Genomic DNA, 24,414 nt, shown 5'->3' on the forward strand with positions numbered 1-24,414 from the left:
ACGTCGCTTTTCTTGCTGCTCCTCACCTTCGGCTTCATCCCAGCTTCCCCGTCCGCGGTCTCCGCGCTTGCATGCGCTGGTACCCGGCGATTTTAGGGTTTGATGAACCTTAGCCTCAGTTTCCGGGTTCGGTCAGGGCTCCCGCTGCAGAATTCCCAGGAGACATTGCAAGCCTGGTTTGAAATACGTTTCTAACAACAAAAAAGAGAAACTTGGGGTAGGCCTAGAATCTTGCTTTATACTGTAACTAACAATTGAAGGTCCTGGAAGGCTGAATACGAACCTCCAGGTGATTCAGCAGGTTAACATGTCGGGGAATAGAAAAGTACATCGTAATGACTCAGAGTCTAGTACGTTACTTTCATAATACGCGTTTCATAAAACAAGTTTGTGGGATTGTAGGAGTTTGTCTTGTAAAAGCACGTACTGTTCACCACGAAGCATGGTATTTTGTGAAGGCAGAGTATTTTGCAGATCTAGAATTAAAAGTCTGACCAGATTCATGCAACCACACTTTGGGTATCGGCTTTGATTGTTTACAATTTAAAAAATTATTCTGTTGAAAGTGGTTCTTAACCACAGGAAGACAGTTGAATTTTGGTTCCTTTTGATAATCTGCTAAAAGCTATAGAAATTATTTGTAGTTTGAAATATAGACAGAACGTTCTCAGGCTTTATATGCCCAGTGAAGTTTATCTATGGGTCCCGACTCCCACATGAATTCCAGAAGCCAGGGGTGGTAGTTTATGCCTCTTAACCCCAGCCACTTGGGAGGCGCAGGAAGGAGTTCAAGGCTATCCTGGGCAACATAACCGGACACTCCTCCTCAAAACAAAAATAAACAGGCGCGCACAGATACACACGCACCCCCACTCCTGGTCTTTAAGATTCTGCCATTATATAGTTTTTGATTTTGAGTCTTTAGGAAATGAGCTGAATTCATACAGCTTATAAATAAGAGACAAAGCTGTCAGTGGGACACGCCAGGGCCTTGGCGTCTGGCTCTGAGCTCAGTACTCTTTCTACACGTCCAGAATCAAAATACCACGTGGCTGGCATCATTAGATAGCGTCTCAGTGTCTGTAGGTAGAAAATTTTACCAACCTCAGTGGTGGAAGCAAACTGAATTTGTGTAATTCTAGTGATTCATTTCTCCCTGTTGTGCTAAATTACTTAATGGTTCTATCTTGGTAACATGTTTCATAAATATCATTGTGCTCATTCTAGAATCAATACTGGAGTTGTTTTCTTCTCTTAAATGTTCTGACATCTTGCCCGAGGAAAGTAAAGTCACTAGGAGAGAGTCCATTGGAGCAGCAGCATTCGATTGTTTTGTTTTGCTTGAGATTGAAATAGACCCTGATCAGGTTAGAGACCCAAACTGAGGAGGTCACTGAGTATCCAGAATATGCATTGATCTTTTAAAGTAATTATCATGGGGGATTTAAAGTGCACCAGCGCAAGAATCGCATGTCATGTGACCTCAACAACCATCACCTAGTGGCTAATTCTGCCCGCCCCCATTTCCTTATTCCCATTTTTAATTTTTTAATTGGAAAGGAGTCTTTCTCATTTTTAATTTACTTTTATTACTTTCCATCATTCTGGTTTTCCCAGATTTCTCACATTCCTTCTTTTTTGACCTTTCTCTCTTTTGTTTTTTGAGACTGAGTCTTGCTATGTAGTTTAGCCTGGCCTTGAACTTACTATGTAGTCCAGGATGGTCCTTTTTAAAAATTAATTTTATTGGTACATTTTAGATACACGTAGTGATCACCTTCATCATCGATAATATATATATTTTTTATTTTTTTATTTTTTTATTTTTGGAGACAGGGTCTCACTATGTAGTTGAGACTGACCTGGAACTCACTATGTAGCCCAGGCTGGTCTCGAACTCACAGTGATCCCCCTGCCTCAGCCTCCCGAGTTCTGGGATTACCGGTGTACACCAGGGAGCTTTTTATTTAACATGCGAGAGTGCAGCAGTTGCAGATGGGGTCGAGTGGTGCTGAGACGTCCACTCCGGACCCACTGTGTGTGTGGGGTGCGCAGAGGAGGGCTGGCCCCTGAGGGCTTGGGGGAGAGTCCCAGCTGGGAGCGGAGGGCGAAGCCTGTGTGGACAGGCTGTGGGGCGCCATTGACAGGAAGTGGAGGCGAGGAGGCCTGCCCTGGTGTTTTTGCAGAAGGGAGCGGGACCCTGGGGAATGTGGTGAGCGCCAGCCATGGCGTGGCGTGTGTGGGAAAGGCCTCGCCACCTGCCCCCTCGTGCCGTGTGAGCTTGGGTAATGTGAACCTGGGGCTCGACTGAGGCCTCTTGGGTTCTGCTGCCTACGGTTACCACCAGAGCAGGGCGTCCACGGCACACGAAGCGCCAGTATTTGGGCACGTGCCAACCGGAAGGACCCCGGACCTCTGCGTCTGCTTCCCAGGCAGCGTGTGCTGCCGACTTCCCGGGGCTCCGGCTCCGTATGTACCAGTGCCTGCTCAGAATCTGCTCCAGGCCTTTGTAGGAACTGGCTGCACATCTTGCTGTGGGCGCTCCTGGCCGGTGACAAGTGCGCGTGTGCTGCTTGGCAGTCTTCTTTTTCTTACAGCGCTAGGAACCGAACCCAGGGGCCTTGCACTGCTAAATCCAAGCCCTGCATCTGGCTGCTATACTCCCAGTCCTGTGGGGGTTTTTGTGGCTTAATCTTTTTTTTTTTTTTTAACCTGGGGATCAAACAACCTTGCGCTTGAGAGGCAGGCACGGTGCTACCGAGCTAGATCCCCAGCCCTGTGGCTTAATACTTAAGTGTAGTTTTTTTTGTTGTTGTTGTTGTTTTTTTCTGCTAATGGAGAAAGTTGAGGTCAAGTAACTCTAAGGGTCAGGGATTTAGCTCAGTGGCACCGCACCTGCCTCACAAGTACAAGGTCCTGAGTTCCGTCCCAGTTACAAAAAAAAAAAGCCATTGTCTTTCTTTCATCCCAGCACTTGGGAGGCTGAGGCCGGAGGATCACTCTGAATTCGAGGCCAGCTTGGGCTGTGTAGTGAGTGAGTCCAGGGCCAGCCTGAAGTATATAATGGGACCCTGTCTCAAAAAAAAAAAAAGGTCTAAACTACAGAATAGGATTTCTTTTCCTCATCTCTTGTGTCAGTGTGAATGGTTAAGAGAGTGGGTGTGTGTTGGGCTGGATTGTGTCCCCCTGGAATTCTGTTGCCTGGGACCTCGGTAGCCTTGTTTGGAAACAAGATCTCTGTGGATAAGATTAGATTGACCAGATTAGTGAGGGTCTCACTGCACCACAGCTGGTGTCCGTAAGAAGAGGAGAGTGCCCAGGCAGTGGTGTGCAGCTGTGCCCCCTTCCTGGGGAGGCTGAAGCAGGAGGGTCACTCAAGCCTAGGAGTTGAGGGCCAGTCTGGGCAAGATGAGACCCTGCTCATAAGAGAAAGGAAGGGTGGGAGGGAGGGGACAAGAGGGTGGGCACAGAGCCGCTGGCACCGGCAGGGGCATCCTCTGCTTTCCGTTGTTGGACTCTGGGCCGCAGGCGGGGTGTATCAAGGAGAGGTTTGCTCTGCTCTGTGCCAGGTGGCCCAGGGTGCCTGTGGCCGGGGGCGGAGTGCGTGACTGCGTTTCTGGTCTGCCTCCCTCTGTAAAGCCACTAGTGGTTCCCACATGAGGCTCCCCCCCATGACCTGTCTGGTCCTCGTCACCTCCCAGACCCCAGCTTAACATCTTAGCTGGGTTAAGTTTCCATACTCTTTAAAGGTTCAAGGCCAGGCCTGGTGGTGCTCACCTGTGATCCTAAAACTGGGGATGCTGAGGCAGGAGGATCTCCATGAGCTCTAGGCCATCCTGGCCTGCGTGGTGAGACCGCAACCTCCTCAGCACGGCCCACTGAGGTTGACGTCATCACCCTTGCTCCCTCCATGAGAGGGAGGAGCTCTGGTGAAGGACAGGAGTGGGAGTTCGAACCTGGATCTGACTCCTTCCTGTCACCCACACCCGCACTGGGGAGCATTGGTTGCCGAAGCCCTCGCTGACCTCGTTGGTCACCAGACCCCGCCTCGTGGGTTCTCTCCGTGTATTTGCGGTTGGCTCTGCCCTGTGAGTGCACTGACTTGCCCCGTGAGCCGCTGTCTGTGCGCTGAGCCCAGGGTCTGACTGGCCTGCTCCTTACGGCAGCACCCGCGGCTGAGACCAGAACCTGTGTCTGAGGCAGCGGTGGTCTGGCCTGGCTCTGTCACCAGAGACCACTGTGGTGCCTGCAGGCGCCTTTGCTCCTCGTCCAGATCCGACTGCTTTAAGCAGGGTCATAAGCTCATATGTGGGTCCAGGTAGTTAGGTCCTGCAGCAGCCTGTGGCTGTGTGGCTCCTGCCTCAGTAGGCAGCTGCCCTCACATCCAGGTGGGGCCCAGAGGTGCTGGATCCTGTGGTTGGTTTTGTTTTGTGTTTGAGACAGGTTTTGCTGCTTAGCCCGTGCTGGCCTCAATCTTGGACTGATCCTCCTGCCTCAGCATGCTGGGTGTCGGGATGACAGGTGTGCACTACTGTCTCAGTTACTTTTCTCATCACTGAGACAAGATACCTGGCACCCAGAGTTAAAGGAGGAAAGGTTTATTGAGCTCACAGCCTGTAGAGGCTTCAGTCCATAGTCCACGGGCTCCAAGGCAGGCTGCTGCAGCAGACAGGCTTTACAGAGGAGAAGCGGTTCATGGCTGGCAGAAGGTAGCAAAGCAACCAGCAAGCAAGGGACAGGATGAGCCTCTTCCTGGCCCTTATATTGTATCCAGATTACTAGATTTAGGGCAGTGCCAAGCCAAGCAGAGGGCTGATTTAGTAATCACCCACCCTTAGTCCCAGCATTACACCCACACACTACATCCAGCCCCCTCTGAAAGAGCCCCACCTGTGAATGCATGAGGCTCAGCGGAGATTTCTAGACCCAAACCGTAACAGCTACCAGCTGCCATGCCCAGCGTCTTTCTTTTCTTTCTTGTTTTTTTTGGTACTGGGTATCATACTTGGGACCTTGTGCTTGTGAGGCAGGTGGTAGAACCACTGAGCTAGATCCCCAGCCCTTTTCTTTTTTAAGAGAAACTACAAGTTAAAGCTTATGTCAGATTAGCTGGCAATGAATTCAGATTTAAAAACCAGGAGTTTGTAGGTATAAGCTCAGTGGTAAAGCCTCACTTTGCATGCAGGCCTTGGTTCTGTCCCCTGCACAAAAACAACTGAAAAGCCAAACAGAATGCTGTACTGGCCTCTTGTGGACCTCTGGGCTGGCGTAGCTGTGGCTACAGTCGGGAGACTGCTAAGAGGTTAACTTTAGCATGCTTAGGGACGTCTCACTGTGGCCTTGTTTTCTGAAGTTCAGTTTAGAAGAAACACTAAATGGAGATGTCTTTACTTGTCTTATGTTAAAAGCAATTTAATGTGAAGTTGATGGGAAAGTGAAAGTATTTTTCAAGTTCTGAAAATCAGGTAAAATGACAGAAATGTCAGCATTGTAAGACAACTGTGGGTTTTGGGGGGAGGGAAGTTTTATTGTTGTTTTGTTTCTGGGCATCAAACCCAGGGCCTCACACACTAGGCAAGCTCTCTATCACCAAGCTACACTCTCAACGACTGTGGTTTTTGTTTTGTTTTGTTTTGTTTTGTTTTTTTGAGACAAAGTCTTGCTTTGTAGCCCAGGCTGGCCTAGAACACAGCAATCCTCCTGCCTCAGCCTCCTGATGACAGATGTACACCACCACACTCAGCTTATTTTTTGTTCTTTGAGATCTGGTCTCACTGTGTAGTTCAGGCTGAGCTTGAACTCACTGGGTAGCCCAGGCTGGACTTGAATTCAGGGTGATCCTCTTGCCCCAGCCTCAACCTGGGGCCTTGCTCTTGCGAGGCAAGCGGCAGAGCCCCTGAGCTAAATCCCAGGCCCTGGCTGCAACTGTTTTCAAAATAAGGAAGAAAAGACCACACCCACCGCAATCGTTGCCATTAAGTGTTGAGCTTTGGGAAAATTTCCTTACACATTTTCATCTTTACTTGAGGTTTTTCTACTGTGCGCTGGGCTTGTCTGCAGGTGCCTGCACCCCTTTCTGTTCAGATGTCTCCTTGGCAGCCCGCCCAGCCCCATGCCCGTCCCGTGGGCCTGGCTCCCTCCCGTTGGCCTTTCTGAGGCCCGAGGATCACTGGTTTCTCAGGCCGCAGGGCTGCTGCCGTGTGGGGCCACCAGTGCTCTGGACGCTCTCCCGGCTCCTGTCTCCACCGTGCAGAGGACTGAAGGGACAGAGGGTATCATAGAGCGAGTCCCGTGCAGCACACTCGTCCGCAGCGGCTCTGGAGTCCTCTTTCCCCAGTGTCGTTGCGAGGTTGACCAGAAGTACAGTGGCTGCCGCCGCCAGTGCCACCCAGCAGGAAGCCAGGCCCACGCGGCTCTCAGCGCCTCCTTCCCCAGGCCCGGTGCGGCGAAGCCTCCAGCTGGTCACCAAGTCAAAGTAACCAGGAAAAGTAAATGTTCTGAATCAGTTCGGGACATCAAGGCAGCCCGGACAGCGCGACCAGATACTCAGGGAAGGGCTCACGAGCTGTTGCGGGGAGTGACAGGGAGGGCGGGAGGAGCGAGTTTGAAGTAAAGCGGGGCACTGAGGGGATTCACAGTCATGTTGTCCGCTGCTTAAAACGTTAAAAAAACTTCACCCCTCGCCCTGTCTCTGATCAGCCCTCATACCTAGTGTCCCAGTGCTACTCCAGGTCACTTTGGTAGCGAGAGCGGCCCCTCCTAAAAGCCAGACCCCATGGCGTCCCTTCCATGTCTGTGCCTCTGAAAGACGTGCAGTCTCTAGCTGGTTTCTCAGTTTGTCAGTGTGAAGCTGTTTGTTTTTCCCACCGAACGCATCTAAGACAAGAAAAGACGTCTGCAGCGTGGCCGGAGGTCCTGATGATGTAGTCACAGAAATGCAGTCGAGGAGGAAGGGCGAGCGCAGACGGCGGAGTCTCCTGAGATGACAACAGGAAGCAGGGGACTCATGTGTGACAGAGGTGATACCACACAGCCTGCTCTGAAATGGCCAGGGACTGCCTTCCCGGGAGGAGGGCGGGAGGAGAGCGGGCTGGGTCTGCTACACGTCCACAGGACGGAGGTCAGCTGGGCTACACCCAGTGAGAGAGCAGAATCAGATGCCGGAATCTTGTGTGTGCTTGGAATCAAGGCTAGTTTTATTTCTTTATTTACTTTTGTTTTTTGAGACCGGGTCTCACTGTGTAGTTGAGGCTGCCCTGGAACTCACTGTGTCGCCCAGGCTGGTCCTGAAGTCTCAGCAGTCCTGCCTCAGCCTCCCAAGTGCTGGGATGACAGGCGTGCACCGCCACACCGGGCTTCAAGACTTGTTTTAAAAAGACATTTGAAAGAACAGAACCCGGATTAAAGATCGACAGGCCTTTGGGAAGCTGCAGCCGCAGGAGCGAGAGTTTGAGGCCCCGGCTGGACAGTGTCAGAACTGCTGGGCTTTCTCCAACATGTAAGACTCCCCGTGACAAAAGATACCACACAGGTTAAAAAAGACTGGGAAGAGGCACAGCATGCAAATCAGAGTATTCACCAAAATGCATCACCTACAAATTCCAGTAGGAGCTGGATGTGGTGGTGCACATCTGTGATACCGGCTGTGGGAGGCTGAGGCAGGAGGATCCTGAGTTTTAGCCCAGCCCAGGCAATTTTATGACTTAGCAGGATCCAGAGCTGGGGATGTAACTTCGTGCATCCGCCTAACCCCAGTTACAGTAGGAAAATGAGCACATGTTCAGAAGATACTTTACAGAATGTCTGGCTGATAGGTAGTCTGAGGGTTGTCACTCACTTCCATAAGATTGGGACAGGAAGTCTGACGTCACCAGGCCCAGCAAGGGTGCGTGGGGCAGGAGCCTTCACCTGGCTTGGAGACTGACTGGACAGCCCCTTCTGGTCCGTATTCTCCTGGCACTGGAGGTGGAGCCCAGGGTCTTCACACTGAGCTGTATCTTGAGCTCTTTGGGTTTTTTCCCCTAATTTTGAGAACTGGTCTCACTGTTTTCCAGGCTGGGTTCAAAACTGTAGTCCTCCTGCCTCAGCCTCTGCCTGCTTAGATTATTGGCATGCATCACCATGCTGGCCAGTTTGGCAGTTTCAAGTAAAATTGAAACTCTTAATGCTGTGCAACACACAGTTTTCACATCTAGATCTGTACACCCTAGAAATCTGCACATGAGCAGAAGAGGTCCAGGAGCTGGTACAGCGGCGCCTCTAGGAGGCTGAGGCTGGAGGATCCTGTGTTGAAGTCCAGTCTGACTAACTGGGTGACTCAGTGAGACCCAGTCTCAGAATTTTAAAAGACGGCTGGGGCTTTGACTCAGTGGGAAGCCCTTAGATTCCATACGCCTCACTGAGTACTGAAAGTACATAAACAGTGTTGTAAGGACTTAGGTATGGTACTTCTTTCAGAGGCATAGTTGGTAGCAAAAAAAAAAACGGTAAAATAAAAACAACCAAAGTTATGATTAACTTTCATAAAGCATTTGAAGGAGTAAAACATTTCCTATATGACAGGGAACTTTTTACTTTTGATTGTGTTTTTGTGGTTTTTTTGTTTGTTTTTGCTTTTCAGTTTGGAGTCTCACTATGTAGTTGTTCAGGCTGACCTTGAACTTACACTGTAGCTCAGTATGGCCTTGAACTCACTACGGTTCTCCTGCCTCAGCCTCAGCAGTGCTGGGATGATAAGCATGTGCCACCATGTCCAGATAGTTTTGCTTGTTGATGTTTTTAAGACCTAATGAGATAATTGACAATGGGAATAGGAAGAAAAGGGCTAAAGGTGTAGGGAAAGTGGGAAGGGTAGGGGAAAGGTAATAAGGGAAAAGAAAAAAATAAGAGAAAATGGAAATAAAGTATTTGTAAACAGGGAGGGGAGGAGGGGGTGAAGGGAGGGCAGGGACAAAGGGAAAAATGAAAACCAAGACCTGTCATGTAAAGGTACAAAGTCCCAATGATGAATGTAACTGTACTGTATACCTAAAATGTACCAATAAACTCAATTAAAAAAAAAAAAAACAGGGTCTTGCCATGTGATTGAGGCTGGCAGGAGGCTGAGGCAGGATGACCTCCTGAGTTCAAGACCAGCCTAAACTACTGGAAGCCAGCCTGGGCTACATAGAAAGAATCAGTCCCCAACTCCCCCCCAAAAGTCAGCAAAATGATAATACACTGTCTGGTTGTAAATAAAACGTCTGAGGTGATTGAAGCATGGGTTTGGAGTTTAAAGGATCCTGAGCTGCGGTGCCGGTTCTGCCAGCTGCCAGCCTCATGGCCATAGCTGGTCTCCTTCTTGGAGTGCCGCAGTGCAGGGTACCAGGGTGAGGGCTGACCTCCCTGCTGTAGGCGTGACTCAGTCTGCACTTCTGTGTCAGGCGCTGTCACCCTCCTGGCCCAAGCACCAGGGCCGCATCCTGCTGCTCTGCCTCCCCACTGACAACTGCCGGGTGCGGGACCTCGGGGCCTGCGGCCTGGCTTCCCCGTGGGCCCCGGAGGAGCTGGCACCATTTGGGCCTCACCATGGGGTTGTTTCATAAATATTGATTTGCATTTAATCGAATAAAGTTGCATGAGTGAGTTTCTTAGTGCTGGCCGTGGAACCCAGGGCCGCGCTTTTGCAGCCAGAAAGCTGACGAGCGTGGGTGCTTCCTGCACGCCTGATCTGGAGACTCGTGTGTCTGATCCTTGTAGGGTGCAGCTGGCAGAGGCTCTTCATAAGTGCATTTGGTGTGATGACCACATAGCTCCAAGTGCAGATACTTGGGGCCGGGTGATGGCGCCTCCCTGTAATCCCAGCACTCAGGAGGCTGAGGCAGGAGAATCATGCCAGGTTGAGGCCAGCCTGAATCACACAGTGAAACCCTGTCTCAAAACACCAGGAAAAAAAAGTGGAAATTTTTGATCAGGCAAGGGTCCTGTAGATACTGCCAGCAAATGGCATGGTCTCTTCATTTTGAAATGGTTTCATTATGCAGTCCATCCTGGCCTCAAACTCACAGAGGTCTTCCTGCCTCAGCCTCCTGAGTGCTGGGATTACAGGGGTGTGCCACCATGCCTACTGTAAATGGCAAGACTTGTATAAAAATAACATTTGACTTTTTCTTGTTATACGTTGGTACATGAACACTTAAAAATTTAGAAAGTACAGAACAGTTCCCTGGCTGTGACCTTTTCATAGTTTTGTGAATTCAAATCTGTTAGAATTAAACAAGTGAATACATCGGGCTTTAACTTTCTTTTTAACAAACTCGAATCTGTTGGCCCCAGTTTGGACTCCGCTCTGCCCTTCGCCTGTTCAGAGGCCTGAGTACGGCCCGGCCTTGCTGCATTTCCCTCACAGGCACAGCCAGTTCTTGGAAAGCGCAGAAAACTAGGGGTTGTGATACCTTTGTGATCGTTTTACACATTTGTCCAAAACCGTATTTCGTGGTGGGAGAGCATCATTGGGGTGACGTGCAGGGGTTAGGGGAAATCGTCCAGGGACGCTGTTACTGCGAATAGAAACTGCTGTAAGGTCCCAGCGGAGATGTGTTTTGAAAAAACAACTAGAAAGGAAGCAAACAACTCGAAAGCGTGCGTTGGGGGCTCCGTGCGTATGACGAGTACCTGGGGCTCTTGTACTGCAGAGCAGCTGCACAGGGGCCCTGTGACTCCGCAGGCCGAGGTCCTCACTGTAGGTGTGGCCAGAAGGGCCCCTCCGGCCGGCCTGCCTTGCGGAGTGGTAGGAGTCCCTGCCCCGAGGACCCAGGATCCCAGACCGGCGTCCTGCGTTCGCAGTTGTGGGGCCATGGCTGCCTGTCGGGGCTGCGCCTTCTTCCCGGCCTCCTGTGGCCCTGCTCAGGCTGCCAGGCCTGTGTGGAAGGCGCAGTTCTCCAGCCTCGGCGGTGGCGGTGGCGGTGGCAGCGGCAGCGGTGGTGGTGGCCGGGTGCTGTCCCGTGGAGAGAGCCCTGCTTCCCCCGCTTGCCGTTCTTACCGGGGAGGAAGGGCCTGGAGAGCTGGCTCTGGGGTTTTTCCATTGTGCAGCTCCCTGAGGCCCCATCCTCCGACTTCCTGGCTGGCTCTGCTCCCTGCTCACTGTGGGAGCTGAGCTTTGCTCCAGGCCGCTCTGCTGCACTGGGAAGCCAGGCCCAGCACACAGGCTTTCAGCCCGCAGCTCCAGTGCTCCCTGGTGTTGGCCACGAAGAGAATTCTCAGGGGCCAGAGAAAGGGAAGATGAGAGTGGAGACCCAGCCGTCAAAGGCAGGGAGGCCAGAGCTGCCCTGAGGCTTCGGAGCAGCTGGGGGAGGGATCTGGGGGAGGGATCTGGGGGAGGGATGGGCGGCCTCAGCAGTGGAGTGTGCCAGAGCTCAGAGGGGAGCTGGGTGGGGAATGTGGTGAGCTTGTTCTGGTTACAGGTCTGACCCAAAGCCTTCTTTTTTAAAAATTCTTTTATTCTTCTCTTTATTTTTTAAATGTTTTTTGAGGGAGGGTTTTGCTATATAGTTCAGGGTGATCTTAAACTCACTGTGTAGCCCAGGCTCCTCGCATTCATGGAGACCCTCCTGCCTCAGCTTTCCGAGTGAGCCATCACACTCAGTTCATAGCCTTTTTTTTTGAGACAGGGTCTCACTACGTAGTTGAGACTGACATGGAACTCACTATGTAGCCCAGGCTGGTCTCGAACTCACAGCGATCCTCCTGCCTCAGCCTGCCGAGTGCTGGGATGACAGGCGTGTGCCACCACGCCCAGCTCAGCCTTTCTTTACAGGTCTTTGGTGTTTGTGTTTGAGATACCTCTGATATTTTGGAGATTCCACATTTAGAAATAAATTATACTTGCACAGACTTACTGAAAGCGTTGCAGTTTAGGGAAATAGTTCTCGGTCATTTTTCCAGAGCGGCAGTGCTGGCGTCCCTGTGCTGCAGTTTCACCAGCGCTCGGGTTTCCCCACCTTAGTAGAGCCTGAGCCATTTGACTTTTGCACGAGGCTTTGTTCCCTGAAAACCCTCTCCTTCTATACCATTTTCAGGCACAGTGAGCCTTTGCAAGGAAGTCACAGGTGCCGTGGGCTGCCCTTGTGGCTGTGTGAGTGAGTTGAGTGTATCTGCAGCCCTCCAGCGCCCCCTGCCCTGCTGGACGCTGCCCTGTGAGAGAGAGAGAGAGAGAGAGAGAGAGAGAGAGAGAGGGAGTGTGTGTGTGTGTGTGTGTGTGTGTGTGTGTGGCGGACACAGGGAGGGGGGACGGGACGGGACAGGAGCCGCGCCGTCCTGGTTCCTCCCTAGACCATGGGGGAAGCCGGTGCCGTGGCTTTCCGGCCTGGGGAGTCGTCACGTCTCGTGTCTCGTACGCTGACCCCACCGCTGCTCATCTCTAGGACGACGTGAGGCACAAGGTTCACCTGAACACCTTCGGCTTCTTCAAGGACGGCTTCATGCGGGTGAACGTCACCAGCCTCTCCATGCACGACCCCGCGGGGGCCGCCGACAAGGACGCCGCTGTGAGTGTGTCCCCGAGGACCGAATGGGGAGAAGGCAGCAGCTGCTCCTCCTCCTTTTCTTTTTGTTTTTGGGTTTTGGTTTCTCGAGAGAAAGTCTTGCTTCATAGCCCAGCCTGGCCCTAAACTTGCGGCGATCGCTCCTCTCGCCTCAGCCTCCGGAGTGCTGGGGTTATAGGCGTGCGCTGCCAGGCCTGGCTTTTTATTTTCAAGTTGGTTTGCTTTCAGCACAAGTTGTAATTGTTGGATAAATCTCATAATTGGCGATTTTACGTGAGCAGCGTTGCCTTATACAAAATGAACGGAGGGAGCGCGGGAGGAAGCCAGGCCGCGGCGCTCTGTGCTCGCTGATGAGCCAGGCCGAACGGCCATGGATGTTGACCCCCCTTTCCCTGCCCCAGATCGGGTTCAGCCTGGACCGCACGAAGAATGATGGCTTTTCCTCCTACCTGGTGAGTGTCCGGCCGGTGCCCTGGGGCCCAGGCTGCAGCCTCGAGCGCGAGCCGGGTGCTGAGCGACCCGTGCTCCTTCTCAGGGTGAAGACGTGAACTACTGCATCTTGAGGAAGCAGTCTGTGTCTGTCACTCTCCTGATCCTAGACATCTCCAGAAGTGAGTAAGTAACTCCCTCGTCCCTTCCGTACCGGCTGAGAGCACAGACGGCGCCGCGTGGGCCGGGGTCCTGTCCCTGTCCCTGTCCCTGTCCCGTCCCCAGGAGCCTGAGGCAGGGTCGGCCCTGCTGGGCTCCCTCAGGGCTCCCCTCCCTGCCCAGCAGAGGCCCAGCGCAGACCCTGGGGAGGGTTCACGGCCACAGCCTCTGGACCCGGTGGCAGAGGAACGGGGACCTGCTGTTCTCGGGTTCTGGCGCACCCCCACCTCACGGGGTTCGGAGGCGTCTTTGAAGGTGTTGGAGGAGCTGGGGCCGCGTGCAGAAGCAGGGCTGGGCGGGCCAGCGGGGGACCCGTTCGAACCAGGAGAGCTGCCCGCTCCCCACGGCGCCTCGGTTGCTGCTAAGAAAGTCGAGTCTGCCAGTCGCTGAGGTGCCTGGGCTCCGCGGTCAGCCTGGACCTCGGGACAGTAACCCCGCTGGCCGGAGGCCGGGTGGATCCACTCCCATCCCGCCTTCCCTGCGCGCTGCCGTCCCGAGTCCACTCCGGGTGGGCACTCGCAGTGCGACCGTTCCAGGGAAGGGTGCGATGGCCACCGGTGCCCGTGCAGTTGCCAAGCGAGTCGGGTGTTTGGGCAGCGTGAGTCCAGCAGTTGTGACCTCGAGGTTATTCCAGGGAATTGCCCGCCCTTCCTGGCAGCAGAGGGCCATAGCCCACAGGGCAGGTGCTCTCCACCCTGGCCCTGCCCTTCTAGAGGGGGGCAGCTCCGCCCCGTTAGGACGCCCTGGAGACCGAGGACTCAGGGCTGCCGCGGCCCCGCTGGAGCCCTGCTCTGAGCTCCTCCCCCTGTGTGGCTCCACCACAGAGTGAAAATACGGTCTCCACCGGAAGCCGGTGCCCAGCTGCCCAGGATCGTCTTCGGCAGTGGTGAGAAAGTCCCCGGGCAGAGCCCCGCATCCGAGAGCAGCGGCAACCAGACTCAGAGAGCTCAAGGTGAGCAGAGGGCACGGCTGGGTTCGGCCCTGCTTGGTGGCCGCCCCACTTCCGCGGTCTGCTGTGTCCGAATTTCATTGCGGAGGTTGCATGAAAACACGTGATCCTCGAGGAAGGGTGTGGGAAATACAGAAAAAACAGAAAACAGCGGTCGTCTCTCTCATTCCCAGCTGAATTTTAGTAATTTAGCTGTGTCCTAAGTCTAGACATTGCCCTTCGAAACTCACGGTCACGAAGGCTGGGGGCTTGGCTCAGTGGAGCCACCGCCTACTTCATAGGCGCAAGGGCCAGAGTTTGATCCCCGGCGCCAGAGCCCTCAGTCACAGTGGCTTCCCGTCCTTGCCTGTTGGCGCGTCCTGTTCCCAGGGTGCTGTAAACCTGGGGCGTGGCAGGTTTTGTTTTCCTCCTTCCTTCCGTTCCTTCTTTCTTTTCTTTGTGTCTTTCTTTCACTGGGACTTGAACTCAGGGCCTTCACACTAAGCTATATCCACATCCCTTTTTCTATTACTCACTTTGAGACTGGCTATCACTGAGTGTCCAAGTTGGGCTCGAACTTGGAATCCTCCTGCCTCAGCCTCCCAGAGTACTGAAATGACAAGGCTGTGCTACCACACCGACTTCGAATTTTTCCAACACAGAAACTTTTATATGTGTGAAGCTTTGCTTAGGATTGGTTATTTGAACTGGACTTTCTGGTTCAGAGCACAGAAATGTTTTTGAGAACGTTAAGACACTTTCGTATTCTTTTACAAATGACTTTGGTGAATTTATACTCCTATTGGAAATATGTAGAAATAGTGTACACACTGCCGTGTCCCGCTCAGTCCCGGGTATTGGCTTTTTTTAAAAGTTCTGAAATGCTGAGCGTGGTGGTTCATACTTGCAATGCCGGCTACTCAGGAGGCTGAGGCAGGAGGATTGCTTGAGCCTAGTTTAAGGCCAGCCTTAGAAGTATAACGAGTCCCTGTTTCAAAAAGAAAAGAAAAAACCCTGAAGTGAAAGGTACACAGGGTATTGTTGTTCTCGTATTGACTCTTACTCCCGGGGCTATACTGGCTTTCTTTTTTTGTGTGGCGCTGTGGGTTCGACCTGGAGTTTTCTCGCCCAGCGGCCCCGGCTGCTCATGTGCTGATTTGTATTTATTTCCTCCTCCCATTACCTGTCAGGCCCAACTGGGGATTTGTGTGAGTTCCTTAAAGATAATTTCCTGCCTGTTGCGGGATCGGTACATTTTCCCCTCTCTTGGTGAAAACGCCATCCAAGCTAACAGCACACAGGGGGCCCGTGTGTGGGGCGGTGCAGTCAGGGCTGCGTGCTGCCCCTTCTCCGGCTGTGTTGCCCACGTCCCTACCCCTGCTTCGGAGGATACTCCGCGCCCTTCCCCTTCCCGCAGAGAGCCTCAGCTCCCCTCTTCCCACCGCCCCTTCCCCTGTGTGGATCAAAGCCCAGGCCCGGCCGCCCGTGTTGACGGAGCCCTGCCCATGAGGCCATGGGTGTGGCTCGGGAGGGAGCATTTATTTGCCCAGCACGCAGCGGGCGCTGGCTCAGTCTCCAGCCCCACACGTAGAACTACCCATCACGCTGATACTGGCTCTGTCTTTCCACGTATGGAAGTAAATCTGTGAACATTTCTCTGTTTGCAAATGCGGTCACGTAGGAAGTGAGGAAACGATTCTGCAGTCTCTGCAGTCACGGGCCCGGGACCACTCGAAGCCCAGCTCCCTGCTGGTTCTCGCTGTTGCCGTTGGTTTGCTAACATCAGATGCATTTCCCTTGGCTGCTTCTGCCCTTCCGGGATTGCTGGGGCTCTGAGGGCTGGCAGCCCACCATGGTTGTTGGAACACATTCACCAGGGGCCCGTAATTCACGTCCCACTGCCAGGCGGCTCTGAGCCACCTGTGGTACAGCGTGAGGTCCCCTCGGGCGGCCTGGGACAGTCATGCATTTGTCGCCGGTGGTTCAGGCCGCAGGAACCTGTTAAGGACCTCACAGTAGACAAGCTGAGCCTCACAAGCCATCCTGTAGTGACAGCTTTTCACCTCTGCTTCCAGACGGTGGGAAGTCCGAAAGGAGCACGGGGGACGCCAAGGTACGAACTCACCAGCACTCTGCTCGGCTTTCCTGGATACGGTGTGCGCCGTGTGCACACGTGGGAGTGTTCGCAACGCTGTGCACCGCTGATCTGCCGGGAGCCAGAAGTGGCTTCACTGGGATCTGCCGGGGCAGGGGTGGAAGCAGGCAGGTGCCGCACGCTGGTGGTTTGGAGAAGGGAACTCAGGTGGGCCAGTGTCTGCCGGGACCGCGCCCTGAGCCTTGGCGGAACCAGGGGCGCACGTGTGAGTCCGCCAAGCAAAGGGCGTCCGGGCTGGCGTGGGTCCCTGGTGTGAGGCTGCTCGGGCTGCGGCGACGTGGTGAGAGGCAGTAAAGTGGGAACCAGCATTCTGATTCCGGCTGCACTGGTTCCCGCACCCCGACCAGGGGGAGCTTGCAGGGCGTGGTGGCAGAGACCTTTGCAGTAGGGGCAGATCCTCCCTTCCCAGCCGCCCAGGGACTCTGTGGGTGTTTGGAGCCGAGTGGGCTCCTCCTTGGGCCAAAGCTGGAGCAGGTGGGTGGGGAGCCAGGGAGGAGGCGCTGAGGGAGCGGGCTTTCAGACCTGGCTCGGAAGGACGGTGGTTTTCCTTTCAGAAGCAATCTTAGGGTTTTGCAAGAAGGTGGTTTTAAAGTTTAATTTTTCTTTTTTTGGTACTGGGGATCAAACTCAGGACCTTGTGCTCGCGAGGCAGGCAGCAGAACCACTGGGCTAAATCTTTGGCCCTTAAAGTTTAATTTTAATGTGTGTACTTTTCCCACTCTCCAGATTCACCCTAAACTAGTGTTATTTTTCAGGCACCGGGAGAGAAATCCTTCTCTGTTCACAGCAACGCTGGGGCGGTCTCGTTTCAGGTACGGCTTACCGGGTAAGGTTGCGTAGACTCTGTCCGCCGTGGAACCCCGAGGCTGGCTCCCTCTGTCAGCCACAGACAAGCTGGCAAGCGGCTGTGTCTGCGCTCAAGTCCCAGGTCCCCAAGTGTGGACGTCGTGCTGAGTGTCCACCTTCCAGGGCAGGTCTGCTGGCCAGTCCACGGCCCCTGCCTCGTGTCCCACACAGTCACTGTCCCGAGAGGCCTTGGGCTGAGGGCGTGGTGGTTTGGAGAGGCGCTCCCGCACCCTGACCAGCTTCGCAGCACTGCCGCGGGGACAGGCAGTGGACGCTGTAGGGCTGCAGCCTGCCAGGCGGCCCTGCACTGCCAGTGTCGTATCTCAGGAGAGCGGAGGGCCCATCTCTGAGGGCTCTGATGGGGGCGCCCTGTGCAGGTCCGTACAAGTACCGAGCACAGCCCTGCCTTTCCCGGAGGCTCATGGGCAGCAGGCTCGTGTTCCCGTCTCCGGAACCCCCGCCACACCCACTGCTGGGATTGCCTTCAGCCTGGATTATTTTGCTCCTTCCGCACTGGTTGTGTTTCGTCGCTGTCGGGAAGAAGGGCTGACAGTGAGCAGGGCTGGTGCTGCACGTTCGCCCAGTCCTGGGCAGCGTCCCATCTGTCACCGGCCTGAAGCCCACGTCGTCTCCCTGACCCCCGCTCCTGTCCCTTCCCTGCCCACTCCACTTCCACCCTCAGGCCAGCTCGCCCTTCCTGCCGTGCTCTGGCCGTGGGCCCAGCCCGGTCCTGAGTCTTTCCGGCTGGCGTGGCGTCCTGGCCCCCTGAAGCCTGCTCGCTCTGTTCCCACTGGTCCCCTCCGCCCTGCCGCTTTCTCTCTGCTCTCCTGCCTCTGAGGCTTCTCTGAAACCTTTGCCTCAGTCTCGGCCTCCCTCGGGTCTGTCTTTAGAACTAAAAATTAATGTTTACAGAGGTTTCTGTTTCTCAACCTGAGTGGACTGTACAGGCAGGAGTTTGGGGCATAGTTTAACACGAGTGATCTCCACCGATCTGAGAACAGAGCCTGTCAGTAACCATCTGGGCTCAGGAGACGGAGCAGTGCCAGCCGCTCAGAAACCCTCCCAACTCTGTGGTAACCCCGAAATGCCACGTGCCGGGGTGCTGGGGAGGCTGAGCCAGGAGGGTCCGGAGGGCAGGGCCAGGCTGCCCTGCGAGCGTAGCTGGTTCAGTCTTAGCCTGAACTTCGCCGTGAGACCCCGCCTGCCTCCGAGCACAGCAGGGCAGCCTTCACCATCGCCTCCCTGCTCTGCTCTTTAGTTTATTTATTCGTAACCCTAAACAGTGTCTTTAAGACAGATCTCTTTTTATGCCTAGAACTTTTGCTGATAGTAAAATGTTCTTAGAATTGACCGAGGAGTCATCCTGTGTTGGTGTGTGGATTATTTCAGTTTACACTAAACTTCATTTGAACCTGTGAAACATAAGACAAATGGAGAAAATGTAGCTTATGTTACTGTTGTCTAAAATCATACATGTGAATTTTGATGAGGGGATTTTGCTCTTTTTCAACAATAAGATGAGCCTCCTTTCTTCTTGGGGAGTATTTTTACCTAAAGCACAAAATGATATGCTTGACGGAGAACTAGACAGCTCCGTCTCAGGTCATGGGCTGTGATGACGCTAGCAGGGAGGCGCGGATGGACTCCGGGTGCAGGCAGACGGCGCTTGCGGTACCGGAACACCGCTGTCCGCGTGCTCGGGCATTGTTAGAAAATATTGGGGAGGGACCGTAGGGCAAGGGCTCATCCGTTGAACTCTGCTCTGGGAGAGGGTGATCAGTTTGTTTTCTTCAGTCATCATTTATCCCTAAGCTCTAAAAACGAGGAGGGCAGTGCTTGCTCATAATCTAGCACCCGAGGCGGCCTGAGCAACAGAGTGAATTCAAGGCCAGTCCGAACTACCAAAAAGAAAAAGAAATCAGCAGCGGATTCGAGTACCTTTACATTTTTTTTCTTCACTTTCAGTTTTTCTTTAACATCAGCACGGATGATCAAGAAGGACTTTATAGTCTCTATTTTCATAAATGCCCGAGCAATGAGTGGCAGTCGAGTGACAAGTTTTCATTCAGCCTTGATGTAAGTATCACGTGGGGACTGTGATACGGGGATTTCGCCAGTGTAAAATCCAAGACATCAGCTTTTCTGTAAGAATGGTTTTCAGCTGGGCATGCTGGTGCATAAACTGCCCATAAAGTCCACACTGGGAGGGCGAGGCAGGAGGATCCCAAATTCAAGCCCGGCCCAGGCAGTTTGGCTGTAGCAGGACCCTGCCTCACCGTGAAAAGGGGCTGGCAATGTGGCTCGATGCAAAGGACCACCAAAAACGTCTCATTTTTGTGATGCCAGGGATTGAACCCAGGGCCTTGTGTGTGCTAGGCCAGCAGCCTACCACTGAGCTACATTTCCATCCGCCCAGCACAGGTTTCAGAAACACCTCGTGGAGAGAAAAGGGGTCAGGGGACCCTCTGTGGTGGGCGGGACGCCGGGCAGAGACCCCAAGTGGAAGGGAGTCCGGAGGGACTGGGCCACATTTCTGCTTCTGCCCGAGAATGGACAGCATGGTGGTCGCCGCGGTGCCGCTGTCCTCAGTGGGCACGAAGCCACTGAGATTCCAGCTCGAGAGAGGGACGTCTGTTCCCGAAGTGAACATCCCCCTCGTTGGTTTCAGATCAAGATCATCGAGAAGAACCCTGACAGCTACCTGTCCGCCGGGGAAATCCCGCTGCCCAAGCTCTACATCTCCATGGCCGCCTTCTTCTTCCTTGCTGGGACCATCTGGATCCACATCCTCAGGAAGCGGCGGTGAGCGGACACCCGGGCCGAGGCTGGTGCATCTCCCCTTTGCCCGGTTCTCCACTGGGAAGGGCCAACCGCTCGGGGCGCCCCATGCCTCTGTGCTGCCGCTGGCTCCTCCGATTGAGCCAGACACCTGCCCGACGTCTGGGGAGGACAGTGCAGGAGAGCCTGTGGCAGCAGACCCCTCCGTGGGCACTCCGGCCCCGCTGCCCGGCTCCGGGCCTCTGGCCCTCCTGGAGGAGGTCCGGGAGAGGAGGGAGCAGAACAGTACGGCCCAGTTAGGGAGCTAAGCGCATGTGAATTGCGTGGTTGCAGTTCAGGAGGTAACTCAGCCCGCGCTCCCTGGAGTGTCAGACACGGGGCCGGCCGTGCTGGCGCTGGCGCTGGTGCTGGCGGGTGCGGTTGCCGGAACCTATGTGTCGGGATGTCCTTTGCACCTGGCAGGTGGGACATCCACGTGGGGACAAGGTTATCAGGCAGTTGTTACACAGGAAGGAAGAATCCCACGCATTCGGGTCATAAAGGATTTTGAGGATTTTTTTTTAAAGAAACTCTTGCTTTTTCCTAGAAAAGTAGGAACCACAGGTCACAAGTGTGTGCTCTGTGATTTTCTGTCTGCCTTGCTTCACAGTGAGCCTTTTTCCTCAGCTGTGAAACTGCGGCAGTAATAATCACCCTGCCTTCCTCCGAGTGCTTTTTTTTTTTCTTTTTCTTGTTTCTCTTTTGATTTGTGGCACTTGGGGTGGAACCAGGGCCTTCACACCAAGCTCCCTCCTCAGTCCCTGCCCCGTTTCGAGCCACAGTCTTGCTAACTTGCCCAGGCTGGGCCTGAGCTTGCAGTCCTCCTGCCTCAGCCTACCAGAGTGTGGGGATTACAGGCATGTGCTGGCACACTTGAGATCCTTAAATCTGTGATTTAAGCTGAGGGAGCTTTGCAAATCAGGGTGCTACACAAACAAAACCGCTTACCCGCCAGGTGTTGGGTGTCATTTTTATTTCCTTGTACTCGGGTCCCCAGTGTGAAATTGTGGCGAGTTTCTAGTGTGTGGTTACATGAGGCTGCTGCATTTTTCTTACGTCCGGTGCTTAGCTTCTTGCTGACATGTGTGTCGTCTCCTCCCAGAACGTTGCAGTGGAAGTGCCGTGCTTTGCAGGAGCCTCAGAGCCCGCTGAGAGACGCGGCCAGCGTCGCCTGTCTGAGCTGGGGCCTGTGGCTGGCTGCCAGGCTCCTTTCAGCTCTGTGTGGCAGCCCAGGGCCCGGGCCCAGGGACTCAGCGGTGGCTCTGGAGTCTGGTGTGTGCTCAGCTCAGCTCAGCTCCTCTCCTGGCAGCACACGGGGTAGGCGGGCACCCCATTTTCAGAAGAGGCTGTGAGGGAGATCAGTGTTGGGGCCCAGGCGGCCCTGGCTTCCACTTCGGCCCATAAGTCAGGGTGGCCCGGATGTGTGGGTGAGGGTGGTTTGCAGGCGGAGTGACTCTCAGGCCATGCAGCAGTGACCGACTGCCCGGCCTTCGCTGCCTTTCCGACCTGCACGTCACGGGTGTGGGAGCAGGATGTACCAGGGAAGTCAGCCCGGAAGGCCAGTGCACGTGGCCCCTCTGACCCTGCCCTTCCTTTCCTGGCCCTCTCCCTCCCATCCCTGCCGGCCACGGGTGCCCCGAGAGCGCTCAGCAGACAGCCTGGGTGTTTGTGGATTCTCGCAGGTGCCTATCAGTGTCACGTGTGCTTTAGATCGATGCGGACCGTGCGGCCTGTAGTGTGCTCTTCCCACCCAGCCGCACCGCGGCACGCGCCCAGCCGGGCCTTGGGAGCAGAGCAGACCGGGAGGGGGGTGCTGGTCACTAAGGTAAAAAAGTCAACTTATAAAATAATAAATTTGATGGAGAGAAAAAAACAATGAAAACACAGAGAAATGTGAGATTTTTGTTAAACTTCAATCAAGGAAAAGCTGCCAAGAAAAGTGACAGAGTCTTCGTGGCCGGAAAGAAGCAGGAAAGGAGGAGAAGAACCGCCACATGTGAACTGGTTGAACCACAGCTGGCGGAGTTGTGTTCTGCAGGTAGTGCTGGTCACGCCTGCCCCAGCCCTCGAGAGTGCCCGTCTGCCCTGTGCGCCCACACTGCGCCCGAGTGTCTGCTCGCCCGCTGGCTTTGCGGCTCTCTGGTGTTGGCCATGCGCCTGTGTCGCTGCCATTTCCTGTCGGGTTTCTGTCCTTGTGTGTGCAGTGCCGGCCCTCCTGCATCCTACCCACTGCCGGCTCCCCCAGGGCTTAGACTCTGCGGCGCTGTAGCGGAATGAGAATCTGACTTTGTTTCTGGGTGGTGCCCTTTGAGCGGGCCTTTCCTGCTCCGAGATCATGGGGTGTGTAGTGCTGCCTGCTGAAACGCGTCCTCATCTCCGGAGAGGCGGAAGATGTCTCCTTTCCTCTGGTCCGGTCCTGTGGGAGCACTGTCCTCTGTCCTCTGTCCTCTGTCCTGTCGGCTCCTCTGCAGGACAGGGACACCGCGCTGCCACCCTGCTCGCTGCTGTGGCATCGTGGATGCTCCTTCCCCGTCACTCGCGCCCTTTGTATACTCCGCGAGTTCTTCTCCACGACGGCCTCGCGAGTCCTGGGAGGTGGGGGCTTGCGGGTGTGGCGGGCCTGCGAGGGAAGCACCGACCACCTCCTGCTCCTTGCGCTGTTCTCCTGCACACGCACACGCACACACACACTCGCCCCTGGCTGCACTGTTTCCACACCTGTCTGCCTCATCCTGCCTCATCCCGTGAGGCTTCCCGGGAGGACACTGTCGTGGTGCAGTTCTCCACCTGGTCGGGACTCAGCTGTTGTTTCTCTGAACCCATCGAGTTCAGTCATCTGTCAGAGACGCCTGAGTCATCTACCTGAGACCACTGCTACTACACAAAGTGCCGGGCATGGGGCACAGCTGTCATCCCCGCACTCAGGAGGCTGAGGCAGGAGGGTCACAAGTTCAAGGCCAGGCCAGGATACATAGTGAGCCAAGGCCGCCCTGCAGTGTGTAGCGGAAGCTTGTCTGTGGATAGGTAAATAAAACCCGCCCATCTGTACCTCCGTCCTTCACATTTGTGGCTTGCGTTTTTGGTGCATCCTGCCCGCTTAGAGACACACCTGGGCTTGGGCCATCCTGGGAACCTTCTGCTGACTCCTCCTCTGCTTTTGTAGGAACGACGTGTTCAAGATCCACTGGCTGATGGCGGCCCTCCCTTTCACCAAGTCCCTCTCCTTGGTGTTCCACGCGGTGAGTATTAGCGTCCTGAGCGTGGCTTGCGCTGTGCCTGTGTGAGTGAGGGGTGACTTAGTCCCCGTCTCGGTAGCATTTTTAAAGGGCAGGTAGCGTAGCGGTAGAACACCTGCCTAACACACAGGCCCTGGGCTCCAGTCCAGAACCGCCAGAACACCAGCCAGAGCAGGGCGGAGCGGAGTTGAGCTTCAGCTATGAGTCTCAAGGACACTTGGAGGCCGTGGGGAGACTGCACGAGGTGTTCATAGGCCGCCCTGGGCTCCCTGCTGCGCTCAAAGGTGACATCAGGGAGAAGCGAGAGGGTCTGGGTACAGAGTCGGGAAGCGACAGTCAGGCCAGGGGGCGTAGCTCAGTGGCGCCGCGCCTGCCTTCCAAGCGCAAGGTCCCGAGTTCGATCCCTGGAACTGGGAAGAAAAAAAAAAACAAACAAAAAAGGACAGTGACTGAGACAGTGAGAGTCTCTTTGGAGTCGCATAGGTAGGGAGTGAGTCACTTCAGCATCTTTTTTCCTGTGGGTACTAGACATTGAACTCGGGGCCTTCGCCCTGACCTCCATCCCCAGCTCTTTTTAGTTTCTACTTTGAGACAGGCTCTGGTTAAGTTGCTCAACTGGGACTCAAACTTGTGACCCTCCCGCCTCTGCCTCAGTGCTGGGACTGTAGGCAAATGCCACCGCGTCTGGCTCCACATAGGATTCAGAGAGAACCGAAGGGTGTGTGTTGCTGTCAGCCTGGGGTTCCACCGGGAGCCATCGGGGGCACTGCTGAACCTTGCCACTTTAGTTAGCAGCACTGGTGGCCTCAAGTGTCTCTAAATGACAAGGGCTTTTTTTAAAAGGAAAAATAGTTGAAGCCAGGTGATTAAACGTAGACTTTTTTCCCCCATGTTGGCTGATTTGTCTGCCCTGTAAGCGGCAGAGGTGTGGAGGATAAAGTTCTTGGCTGGAATGTTGCAAAGACCTTGGGGTGTTGAAACCCGGGAGGTTTTTAAGGAGAGCAAGGCAGCTGCTTGCCAGTGATGATTTGATCCGGGATCCCTGGCTGGGCTGTGGTGGCGGCCTGGCGAGGGGCTGAGGGAGGACTCCTGCCGGGCGCTGCCTGCTCCTCTGTGCACTGGGCAAGGCCCAGTCTGCCCCTCTGACCCGCAGCTGTTGCTTTCAGATCGACTACCACTACATCTCCTCCCAGGGCTTCCCGATCGAGGGCTGGGCCGTGGTGTACTACATCACGCACCTGTAAGTGCGGGCGCGCTGGCCGG

At 54.6% G+C, this 24,414-nt stretch overlaps 1 protein-coding gene across 3 annotated transcripts in view; it reads left to right on the forward strand.

Moving 5' to 3' along the window:
• The first annotated feature begins 12,291 nt into the window (after positions 1 to 12,291).
• Positions 12,292 to 24,414, forward strand: part of Gpr107 (G protein-coupled receptor 107) — a 30,998-nt gene continuing 18,875 nt past the window's right edge. The window contains exons 1-10 of one of the 3 annotated variants that reach the window (XM_033759040.1): positions 12,292 to 12,524; positions 12,923 to 12,973; positions 13,057 to 13,136; positions 13,994 to 14,121; positions 16,173 to 16,210; positions 17,008 to 17,064; positions 19,064 to 19,174; positions 19,767 to 19,900; positions 23,079 to 23,154; positions 24,318 to 24,391. In XM_033759040.1, coding sequence (XP_033614931.1) covers positions 12,459 to 12,524; positions 12,923 to 12,973; positions 13,057 to 13,136; positions 13,994 to 14,121; positions 16,173 to 16,210; positions 17,008 to 17,064; positions 19,064 to 19,174; positions 19,767 to 19,900; positions 23,079 to 23,154; positions 24,318 to 24,391 — 815 coding nt within the window. In that variant the 5' untranslated portion in view covers positions 12,292 to 12,458. The remainder of the gene's footprint in view (positions 12,525 to 12,922; positions 12,974 to 13,056; positions 13,137 to 13,993; positions 14,122 to 16,172; positions 16,211 to 17,007; positions 17,065 to 19,063; positions 19,175 to 19,766; positions 19,901 to 23,078; positions 23,155 to 24,317; positions 24,392 to 24,414) is intronic. The other 2 variants (XM_010627355.3, XM_010627357.3) reach the window with 2 other exon arrangements.

The sequence above is a fragment of the Fukomys damarensis genome, unplaced genomic scaffold (assembly GCF_012274545.1).
Source record: "Fukomys damarensis isolate Sample0158 unplaced genomic scaffold, DMR_v1.0_HiC HiC_scaffold_36, whole genome shotgun sequence".
In the NCBI taxonomy this organism is placed as follows: domain Eukaryota; kingdom Metazoa; phylum Chordata; class Mammalia; order Rodentia; family Bathyergidae; genus Fukomys; species Fukomys damarensis.